At 32.1% G+C, this 12,661-nt stretch overlaps 1 protein-coding gene across 5 annotated transcripts in view; it reads left to right on the forward strand.

Annotated features, from left to right (window-relative positions):
* LOC145248003 (pre-mRNA-splicing factor syf2-like) overlaps window positions 1–4,098 on the forward strand; it is a 276,024-nt gene extending 271,926 nt beyond the window's left edge. For all 5 annotated transcript variants that reach the window (XM_080109690.1, XM_080109693.1, XM_080109692.1 and 2 more), the window contains one exon: window positions 3,725–4,098. In XM_080109690.1, the coding sequence (XP_079965816.1) occupies window positions 3,725–3,890 (166 nt within the window). In that variant the 3' untranslated portion in view covers window positions 3,891–4,098. The remainder of the gene's footprint in view (window positions 1–3,724) is intronic.
* The last annotated feature ends 8,563 nt before the right edge of the window (window positions 4,099–12,661 follow it).

A 12,661-nucleotide genomic window follows, 5' to 3' on the forward strand; every position in this document is an offset into this window, starting at 1 on the left:
GGAAATATTGGGGGTTGGCAGCCTTGGTCGTAAAGGGTAGAATTAGCTGCAAAGTTCTTGGCAAAGAGTTTGGCTTTGTCTGATGCTGATGAGATTACCTCAGGTTCATTGATAATAGTTGGAATAGAGTACACGCTTCTGTTCAGGATTCTGTTTGCTATTTGCCAAAACTGTGGGAACCAAGCCGCTGGTCAGCTACTTTGGACTTAACAGACTGAGCATACAACTCTCTTGCGTTCTTTATTACTTTCTTGCAATGGTTGCTAGCAGTTCTGAATGCGGCTTTAGTCTCAATACATCTATTACATTGAAAGCAATGGAAAAAGTGATTTCTGTGCGCAATAGCAGCAGCACATTCTGGAGAGAACCATGGCTGGCTGTTAGGTTTTTGCTGGAACTTTTCGAAGGTATGAAACGGTCAATACCTACAATTAACGATTCCATCAAGTCTGATACTATAGAGGGTGCATCCTTTTTAAACATGGAACGCAGAGGTAGATCTGATATAAATGTATGGAAGCTATCCCAGTCAGCCATAGGGTATCGATGGAGAGGTACGTCTGAGGACATTTCATTTTTATCTTAATTGATACAACAGAGTGGTCGGAAGATCCAAGAGGAGACAGAACGGAAACTGAACATAGTTCAGGGTAGTTGTGAGAAAGAGGTCTAGGAGACTCGCATACTGACGGTCAGTGTCGGGCACACGGGTGGGTTCGTGAACAATCTGAGTGAGGTCATAAGCAATGGAGAAATCATGACAGAACCTCCCACATCATCGGTCTTGTTTGAGTGGGCCAAGCATTCCACATTGTGAACATTGAAGTCTCCACATACGTGAATGTTAGCTGAAGGATAAGCAGATAGGACGTGGTCAATTTTCTCAGATATGCTTTTAAAGATAGTAACTCCGCTGTTGTGGGGGCGATAGAGAATAAATATAAATGCAGTAGTGTGAGCTAGTCCAACCCGGATATATATAGGGTAAGTTAGGATCTTTTCTGGAGATGTCTCTACCATATGGAAAGCCATCTTTAATATAGGCACATATTCCATGCCCATGGCGATCTTGGGGGTTAGATTTAGAAGTTAAGTTAAAGTATCCTTTAATTATGAACTCATCTAGGGAAATAGTTTGTTCAATGCCAGTTTCGCTCTGGTTTAGGCTCCTGTAATTGAGTTTCAACCTCTGGAAGGTTAGAACGTAGACCCCTGATGTTGGAGAAGGAGACATGGTAGTGGGGGTCTATGTTGGAAGTTGGAGATCCGGGTTTTATGCACTGATCTGAATTATTTAGCAATAAAAATGGCAAGACTTCATTCATTTTGCTATTGACAAAGTGGAGATTCAATGGCTGTTCTAAATCGTCTGCTCTTAAGTTCTTGTCTAACAATTTGAAAATATCAGTATCTTTTTTTTGTCTTCCCATGTTCAATCATACATTTAATGATTGCTTCTATGGAAAGAGTTTGATTTTTATAAGTTAAAATATTTTTGTTTAGAGATTAAGTTGTTTCTTCCACCTTCAACACTTTGTCAACCCCATCAAATTTATTGATGTTCGCACTAATATAAGTCTTCTTGCTTAATTTCTCTTTTTAGTTCAATTTCACTAGCTTATAACGATTCATTCATTCTTATCACTTGGGTTTGTTCTGTAAGATGTTGCTCTGTTAATTCAAACAAGTCTAGCTTATTCTATCTTTGCATTTATGGTCTATATCACCTCTTAAGAGGATCACTCTTCAAATAACATCATTACAATTTTATTGAAGGCATTAGTCCAATACCCTTGGAAGCCTCATTCTTTCCCCTTCCGGGCATGAGACCTAAACTTGATGTTCCAGTCCCACTTATACTGTTTTTCATAGTTTTGAGCACACATATTAGAATAATACAAAGAATGGTTTGTGTAATGTTTCCCCTTTTCTGGTATTTTTTATTGAGAATTTCTCAACCAAGCGAAAGACCAAAATTTGACCATGAAACCCTGTTGAACACCGCCAGATGTCAACCTGGTATTTAAAACTGCTGTTGCTTAATATCAGATATTTATTATCCTTAGAGATGTTATCAGATATTTACTATTTAAATTTACTACATTTTAAAAGATATTTAATATCAGATATTTACTATTTAAATTTTCTACATTTTAAAAGATATTTAATATCAGATATTTATTATCCTTAGAGATGTTATCTCTAATATGGTTTACTGAAAACTTTCTACCATCTATAACGTTTGACTTATGACTTTTATAGTAGTTAATAGTCAAGTTGTCATCAAAACAATACATTTAACACACCTTTATGGAAGATATGCTGTTTCTTTATTTGTTAAACAAGATCTGAATTAAAATGTTCTTTCTCAGTTTGTGATCTTTCTGGTATGTTGGTTGTAAAGTTGTCTCAGCACAATATCAAGCAGGAAAGTGGGAAGTTTTTTGCTTGAAAAAAAGTTGATATTTTGTGATATTTTGCTGGCTTAGCTTTTGTTACATGTTTATACTTCTGTTCTCTCTAAATTCTATCATCGGAAACCCTAATCTGACTGCATCTGCAAATTAAAATTAATTTTGTTTTTGTTTGACCCTAGCCCAATCTCCCTTGGTATTGCATTCTTTTTGAAGTCTTTCAATGACATCTAATATATTATGAAAGGAAAAAAATACAAATAAAAACTAGTTAATTTTAACTGATAGTATATTCGAAATGAATCAATCTATTAGATATTTTCTTAATCATTAGTTTCAGAGTTTTTTTCTTTTTTAGCTTTGTAGTCACACAGAACCCAAAATATATACAGTTTAGGAAGGTAAAATCAGTTTTTTATTGTGAGTAAATTCCACATTTTCTAGAAAGGGAGAACTCTGGATTGCAACAAAAATAATAATTGAATGAGTTTAACAGGATTTTAATCTACTAATTTAAAACAGGTACTACACTTTGATTTCAATCTAAAGAAGGCTGCATTTTAACCTTTCGTCAGTAAATCAGAGTAATTTCTTACTAACAGTTCTCTCCCCTTATTATACATTTAAACTTCAATAAACAGTCAAAATTTTCTTAAAACCATAAACAGAATCAGAATTATTAAAGTTAAGTATATTTATAGTGGTGTGTGTAGGTAAGTGGGTTTGAGATATTATTTTCTTTTTTTTAAATGAGCAAGAAATGGCATAAAATTAATTTTCTATAAACTTCTATACTATGTTGGATTAAACATTAAAAAAATTTTGTGCTTACTTTTATTGACGGTCTGAACAACAAGCTAGCATGTCGTCTTCATTTTAGAAATGCTAGCTTGATGTGACTGTTGTTAATGAATTCTGATTAATAAGTGATTAAATTTTTATCTTTTATTAAAATTTTACTCTATGATTTTCTGTAATTTTTGGTGTACACTAATATCTTTTATTGATGAATATATTTATCAGCTTTCTTGTTATTTTGGATTTTTATATTTCACTTGTGCTGTTGTAGTCCAATACAGAAGCAGTTAAGCTGGCAACACTTGTAACAATGTAAAATCCTCACGAAATCCTCGTTTATCGATATGCATCAATATTCAACTTCATTCCTATTGGATTCATCATCCCAAAGTTTAGGCAATTAAAAAAAAATGATCTAGTATTTTTTCACAATAGTGTAAATCTCCATAAAATTCTGTCAAATTTTGAATGTAAAGAGACAATTTTTATAAAATATATGTATTTTCTTTTAGAATCAACAAACGTGAGAAATACAGTCGGCGTCGGGCATATGATGAGGATGCGGATATTGACTACATCAATGAACGTAACATGAAATTCAACAAAAAATTGGAACGCTTTTATGGCAAATATACTGCTGAGATTAAACAGAATTTGGAGAGAGGAACTGCAGTTTAAAAACTCCTAAATCCTCTGTATTTTTATTTTATGTTTGCATGTATGCATATTTGTATTTTATATTTTGGATCTGTACCCATTTCCAATATCAGACAGCTGTGCCCATTTTCCCTGGAATCTTACTATGAAACCGCATATATAAAAATCTTACTATGAAACTGCATTTATAAAAAACATTTGTAAATAAAGTGTGTATTTTCTTTTTAAATTTCATAGTTTTTTTTCTTTTTAAATTTCATAGTCAATTAACTCCCAGGGAGGTCATCCTATCAGCAAGCAGAAAGTACTGGAGCTTCTGTATTGTCATTTGGTGACTTATAGTGGGGTCTCTTGATGCTGTATTAGTGGGTAATGTTATGACTTTTCCTCTACATGGCTTTGAAAATCATTCTTTGTTCCTTTTTTTTTCTATACACTAACAACTCTACTGACCTTTTCCACATATCTCAATCCTCAAAATTTAAAAAATCACAAGAAACAAAATAAGATTAAAGCCAGAACTCCAACTCCCAACATAAACCCCCACTACCATGTCTCCTTCTCCAACATCAGTGGTTTAGGTTCCAACCTTCCAGAGGTTGAAATTCAATTACAGGAGACTAAACCTGACCTATTGTTTCTGTGCAAAACTAGCATTGGACTGACTGTTTTCCTACATGCGTTAGCAATTAAGAGACTCAAACTTGACATCCAAATCTGACCCCCAAAATCATCATGGCCATGAAATATGTACCTACATTAGAGATGGTTTTCCATGTGGTAGGGTCATCTCCAGAGAAAATCGTAATTTGCTTTATATGTGCTTCAGGGTAGCACTTTCTCACAGCACCCCATTCATATTTGCCCGTTATCACCCCCATTGTTATGGGGGTGATAGCGAATATTTCTGAGAAAATGGACCACGTTCTGTCTACTCATCCCCTGGCTAACATTCACATCCGTGGAGTCTTCAATGTTCACAATGTTGACTAGCTAGTCCACTCAAACAAGTAGGATGATGAGGAGAGATACTGTCACTTCTAAACATTTATATCAGAAAGAATTTGTCTTCTCTAGTATCAGATCTGACTGAATGGTTAATTGTCAGTTTAGACCGCTTCATACTAGTGTTGGGACGATTCCTAAATTTTTTAAAATTCTGATTCGAGGAAAATATTGATTAACGATTCTGATACCAAGTACGATTCCGATTCCCGTGGAATTGTTGTGTTTTTGTGTAGCAAAAAAGTGGAAATACAATTTAAGAGAATTTTGAAAATGATTTGATTTTTTTTCGTAAAATTCATTTCATTGAAAACAAATATTTTAACCATGGCTTTAAACATGCACCATGAAATTAATAACAACCAATTTCAGGAGTTATTTTATATATTAAAAAATATAAAGAAAAAGTAAGTCATAATTAATTCAACAAAAATACAATAACATTAAATTTCAATGGGAATAACATGTTTTGTTTATTTTTTGATATTCATTTTTTTTGTTTTATTTTGTTTTTATCTTCAATAACTCTTTAAAATTTAACTTTTTTTTGGCAGCTTCAATCGCTAACTGATTTTTATTCCACTTTCTAGAATATTCTTATTTCTCAATGAAATTTAAAAATAACTAAATCTTTGATTAAATTTTCAATCATCTCAAATTATTCCTATTTATCTATTTGACTTTAAAATATTTTTAACAATAAAAATGTTATTTTTTGAATCTAAATAAATTGTTTTTTTCTATGTTTATTTTTATTATATAATTATATACTTATCATCCTTTAATGTTTATTCTTATTTAATGTCTTAATTTGCATCTTTATTTCTATATAAAAAAGTAAATTTTTGGTAATTGTTTATTTCTATTGTTAATTAAAAGTCATTTATTGAACTTTTGAAATCGCTTCTGCCTTAATGCTGTTTTTGACAACCTTTTTATTTTTTGTTAGGGGGTTGGAAAACATTTACGTATGCTCACATCATGACTGTGATACCAGGCATCGATGAATATCGACCAAGCTCCTACAGTCCTTTTATTGAGCGGCTCTGAATGACTAGTTAATTTGCAAAGTTAGGGTTCAAAGGATTTTTTAAAAAAAGTTAAACTTTTTTTCCGTTTTTAATAAATTTTTCACATTTTTTTTGTTTTTGTTGTGCAAAGAAGTTCCAAAAGAAATGTTTAATTGCTTCATTCGCAGAATATTTTAATGAAACGTAAATTTCTAAAAGGAAAAAAAATTAAATTCACCTACTGCATTTATTTAACAGATAGCAAAATGATTGTTTTCTTTTGTAGTTTTTGAAAGACCTTAAGCGGAACCGTCAGTCAGCATAATATGTAGTTCTAACGTTTTTGTTTTTGGATACTTCAAAAATGCCGACCTACTGTCAAAGTTTTGCGAACTGATACCACGTGATCAGTTTCATTTTAGTTTTAGAAATATTTCCTGAAAACGCCTTCGTTCAGAAAATAGAAAGTACATAATTGTTCTATAAAACCTTTGATTGTTTGAATAATTTGACTTTGCTTGTTTTATTTTTTTAAAAATATAAAGTTTGACAAGACATTTTTCATTTACTAATGAGATTTCTCATTCATTCTTCGAAGAGTGTCAGTAAAAAAAACCCAAAAAAAACTTGCAACTTCTACACTTTATCGCCGAAACTGGAGATGCCATTTTATTTTGCGCACATGTCGTTCAAATCCAAGGCAGAAATCAGTATTTTAAACGATGACCGAAGTTAGAAATAAATAACAAAAAAATTAAACTAGATATTAATTACTTCTGGAAAGTACTCTGAAAAAAAAAAAAAAAGTGAAAGAGAACATATATCCGTAATTGTTTAATTGGAAATGTTTCAATTTGATTAATGAAAAGGTGGAAGTTTTTCATAAAATGTACATATATATTTAGTTTAGACAATTATAAATATCATTTTCATTTTCTGTTTTTAATAGAATTAAAAACAGAAAATGGGAATGACATTTATAATTGTCTAAACTGGGCGAGCGCCATTTAAAAACCAAATAAATAAAAATTTATCACAATATAATTGTAAAAACATTTCTTGAAAAGTTTGCATAAAATTATAATTTTGATAAAACAATTTTGTAATGAAAGCAACATTGGATTTATTTTTATAACATTTTTTTTTGTGTGTGTGTGTGTGTGTTTTTTTTTTTTCTTCAAGCAAATAGATAATTTTAATGAAACATTTTTTTTAATTAGACCAACTTTGATGGGTCAACAACAAATTAATTTAAATGGAACCAAGAAATCATTATCTAGTTTTATTTTATTTATTTCATGCTTCGGCCATAGTTTAAAATACTGATTTCTGTCTTGTATTTCAACAACAGGTGAGCGAAATAAAATGGCGTCTCCAGTTTTTTTTTTTTGTCACCAGTTGGAAAAACCACTGATTTTTAACATGATTTACTTGCAATGAGAGCACTGTAAAATCTTTTTTCTCTAAGGATTAAGTATTCATCAACTTTTTCATGGACTTGTCTTAGTTAGGCTGTTTTATACATAAATAAACTTCGCTCACAAATGAAAACACAGCCCCTAAAGTTTCACAACAGTGCAAACAGATAACTAATTATTGGCCTCGAATTTTCAAAACAGGCAGCGCCTATGTATGTGACGGAATAAGAAAACTCATTAAGATAAAAAATATTACCTTTAAAGTAGTTAATAAAATTCTTGTATATCATATTAAATATGTTATGAAAAGTTCCATGACGTTTTTATCATAAATTTTTGACAGCATTAATCTCACTTCAAACAAACAGTTCAACTTAAAAACGTAAGAGAATCATAATGAAAGAATTGTTAATCTAAGGTATTTTTTAACGATGCGATTCTGATTTCCCCCAAGATACACGATTCTTACGATTAACGATTCCGACTAATTGTCCCACCAATACTTCATACCCTCCAAGAAATTCTAGCAAAAGCCCAACAGCCAGCTGTGGTTCAACCCAGAATGTGTTGCTTCCATTGTGCACAGAAATTACTATTTCTATTGCTTCCAACATAGATATTGTGAAATTAAAGCTACCGTTAGGATTGCCAGTCACCATTGTAAAAAAGTAATAAAGATTGTAAGAGATTCGTGTGCTCTGTACGTCAAGTTTAAAACAGTTGAGCAGCGACTTGATTACCATCAGTTTTGGTGACTAACAAACAGGGTCCTGAACAGAAGTTCCACTATCCCTACCATCATCAATGCCAAGAACTTTGTAGCGCGTTCTGCCCTTTGTGATCAGAGCCATCTATTCCCCATATTTCCTCTTGTGACTGAAAACACACTGTTCGACATACAGTAGAACGCCAGGATATGGTGGCTCTACGATACGTTTTTTCAGGTTACGATGTGGAATACAATGTTTTTCCAGCCCCTAGTTATGGTATTTACTCCACCTTACAGTGTTATTTATAATGTTATTTGATTATATACTGCACTGTATTTTGTTACTAATTTTTCATACTGTATTCCAGAGTTCTACTGTACAAATATCTGTATGTGATGTTGCCAAGCTGATCAAAAACCTTGATTTCAATAAAGTAACTATTTCTAACAAGCATTCCAGTCATAATGATTAACTGTTTCGCGGGCCTGCTTCCCAGTTGAATACAACATGGTAGCCATCAAATCCAATGTAAATAAGTTCTTGCTAAGCCATCCCCATAAATAATCAATTCTAGCCAATCTACACAAGTAACGATTACTACACCACCACCTTAGATTCATTAATACCACTTACAGTGTGGGGGGGGGGAGTCATACTTACCTGGTGTTGCCTGGGAGTCCTGTTACTTTCGTTTTTTGTTTATTATTTTTAAAAGAAATGGGAACTGAAAGTTAAATTTAATTATATAAACGATTCAATTATTAATTGAACAACTAAATTCTTATAAAACTAATTTTTTAAGGTTTAAATATTTTATTTAATATCTTTACAAAATTATTGGATGTAAATCACTTTCAAAACTCAACATTTGCTAAAAATTTAAAAGCCAGTTAAAATGATTTTACATTTGGCATCTTAAATCCGGTACTTATGCATTTATGTTACTGTGCTGAAATAATAAGATTATTATTTAGAAAGCCGTTCTTAACATGAGAAAGTAGAGGGTGTTTTATAACTATTCTGTACTTTCATGTAACAATTTAATAAAATATCTAAAAATTGAATCTGACTAGAAAATATTAAAAAATAGCGCGATAACATAGATGCCAAACACATCATTGATATCATGAGCTGTCTCGGCAGCTTTTCGGTCTAGTTTGAACTGGAACAAGAAAATCGTGCGAATTTGAATTTAATGTTTCTTAAATTTCTTTCAAATTTTGAAGGGTCATAAAGTAATTTAATTCATTTATTCTTTTCAACTATAAACAAAAGATAAAAATGACTTGATTATAAACAAAATGCATTTTGTTTTTTTATAATTTTGTAATTTAATTTTCTCTTTAGATTTAAAAATTTGTTATTTCAATAAGTAATCAATTAAATAGTAAATAACAAATGAAAGAGGCAATAGCAGAGAGGATGATATCATGACAAACATCTAACAGAGTGCACCCATAAAGGAAGGTAAACAGAACAGATATTATCCCCAAATTAAGGAAGAGATAATGCCTGAAAGGATGGTCTCATGACACTATCTCCATTAACAGAAAGGAAAAGGTAATATCTGGTAGTATAATCTCATGCCAACAGAATGAATATTACACACACACACACCAACGAGGAGATAATGCTTGGGAGTACTCTCTCTTCCCAAATAAAAAGAAAATTTAAGAAAAAAAGCAAAAGGAGGAAGTAATGCCTGAAAGAATGATCTCAAGAGATTGATGTAGATGTCCCCGAGGTATAATGAGATGTCTCAGGGTAGGACCAGTCTGCATGGATGTGGCAAAAGGCAGGAACATGTTGCACAAAAAGCTGGAAATTAGGTTGCTGGTTCCTGGAGCTAGGCATTGACAGTCACTAAGACAGAGAGCCATGCATTGACAAGCACTGGAAGAGGGAGCCGGAGCATATAGGCAGCAACCACTGGTAGGAGCTATGGCTGGATCTGCTGATCCAGGAAGGAGCTGAAGCTGCTGGAAGCAGCAGGAGAGCTGGAGTCAAGTGACAGCAAGAAGTGAAAGATTAAATTTTAAATCGCATTTTAGTAGTTTCATTGCTTCTCCACTTCCTGAATCTTTAGTAACATGTAAGAGTTCCTATCCCATGTGTTTGGAAAATGGAGGTCTTGAGGGCGTAACTTAAAATTCATGTTAAAAATAGTGTGCAATGCTTTGTAAACAAAAGCGTGTTAGAACTGATACCACAACACAGACCCACACGGTATTATTTAAAAAATAAATAATACAAAATGAATACTATGATTTGAATATCTTGTACAATTTTATATGAGAAAGATTATCTTATTATAGGGCTTTATTTTCAATAGCATGCTCAAGAGACAGATGCTGTGCTGTAAATATAGTATCAATTTCCTCTTCATTTTCATGACATGATTATAGACACTTCAATGCTTCATTGTGCTATTAGGTTGGTGCAAAAATAATGTCGTTTTTTGATGTCCAACTTCATAATAAACTTTATTAATCGAAATAAGAACCATTACAATCAACACATTTTTGCAAATGAGCAACAAATTTATTTATCCGTTTAGTATAGAAATCCAAAGTTCTGGAAGTCATTGAAGACCATTTCGGCATCATTTCGAATTTTGAAGCATTTTTCATGCAGGAAGTTGTCGAGATGTTTGAAAAAGTGATAATTGGTGGGTGAGAGGTTCGGTAAATATGGCGGATGAGGCAGAGTCTCGTAACCCAATTCATTCAGCTTTTGCAGAGTCAGTTGAGCAACATGCAGGTGAGCATTGTCATGGAGGAGAATTGATCCCTTCATATTGACCAATCTCAAGCACATACGTTGGAGTGTCGGGCACATTTCATCAATTTGTCTGCAGCACTTCTCTACTGTAATCATTTCACCTGGATTCAAGAAGCTGTGATGGATGAGACTGGCCACAGACCACCAAACAGTCACCATAACCTTTTTTTGGTGCAATTTCGGCTTCATAAAGTGTTGTGGAGCTTCTCCAGCATCAAACCACTGTGCCAAAGTCGCTGGTTGTCATAGAGGATCCACTTCTCATCACACGCCAGAATCCACTCAAGAAATGGGTTTTTGTTGTGCAGAAGGAGTGTAATTTGAATTTTATCCATGCTGTCGAAAAGCCTGCAAAAAAAGTGAATAAGGAATTGAGAACCGTAACGAATAACACGATTCAATAGAGCAAAAAACCTGCTTCAAAATGATATGTAACATGGCTATGTATATCCATGAATAAATTCAGAAATCATATATAAAAGTAACATATGAGAAAACGAGATTATTTTTGCATCAACAGAATACAATAATTACAAAAAAGGGAAACAACTCATCAGGTTTAGAAAAGTTGCTCCCCTTTCTCGGAAGGGACAGAACTCTTTAAAAAGAACAAGAATGAACGAAAATCTAAATATTGAATTTCAAGTAAAACCAATGGTATATACAGAAAATACGAATAACAATAAGATAGAAAATTAATTTTTAATGGAAACAATTTTTGAAAGTTGAGTTTTCAGAAAATAATTACCTCCCATGATAGAATTAGAACTGTTTCTTTTTCTTCTAGCAAACCTCAATATTTTCGCTAATTGTCTTTGAAAACTGTTTTCACTAATAATTCATATTGTACCTTATTGATTTTTATAATTCGTTGGGTATGTTCATTACTATTACATGGCAATTAATTAATGTTGGGTATGTTCATTACTATTACATGGCAATTAATTAATGTTGGGTAGGTTCATTACTATTACATAGCAATTAATTAATGTTGGGTATGTTCATTACTATTACATGGCAATTAATTAATGTTGGGTATGTTCATTACTATTACATGGCAATTAATTAATGTTGGGTATGTTCATTACTATTACATGGCAATTAATTAATGTTGGGTATGTTCATTACTATTACTTGGCAATTAATCAATGTTGGGTATGTTCATTACTATTACATGGCAATTAATTAATGTTGGGTATGTTCATTACTATTACATAGCAAATATCAATGTTGGGTATGTTCATTACTATTACATGGCCATTAATTAATGTTGGGTATGTTCATTACTATTACATGGCAATTAATTAATGTTGGGTATGTTCATTACTATTACATGGCAATTAATTAATGTTGGGTATGTTCATTACTATTACATGGCAATTAATTAATGTTGGGTATGTTCATTACTATTACATGCCAACTAATGTTGGGTATGTTCATTACTATTACATGGCAATTAATTAATGTTGGGTATGTTCATTACTATTACATGGCAATTAATTAATGTTGGGTATGTTCATTACTATTACATGGCAATTAATTAATGTTGGGTATGTTCATTACTATTACATGGCAATTAATTAATGTTGGGTATGTTCATTACTATTACATGGCAATTAATTAATGTTGGGTATGTTCATTACTATTACATGGCAATTAATTAATGTTGGGTATGTTCATTACTATTACATGGCAATTAATTAATGTTGGGTATGTTCATTACTATTACATGGCAATTAATTAATGTTGGGTATGTTCATTACTATTACATGGCAATTAATTAATGTTGGGTATGTTCATTACTATTACATGGCAATTAATTAATGTTGGGTATGTTCATTACTATTACATGACAATTAATGTTGGGT

This window comes from Euprymna scolopes, chromosome 26 (assembly GCF_053919585.1).
Source record: "Euprymna scolopes isolate OS-2025 chromosome 26, ASM5391958v1, whole genome shotgun sequence".
Lineage (NCBI taxonomy): Eukaryota > Metazoa > Mollusca > Cephalopoda > Sepiida > Sepiolidae > Euprymna > Euprymna scolopes.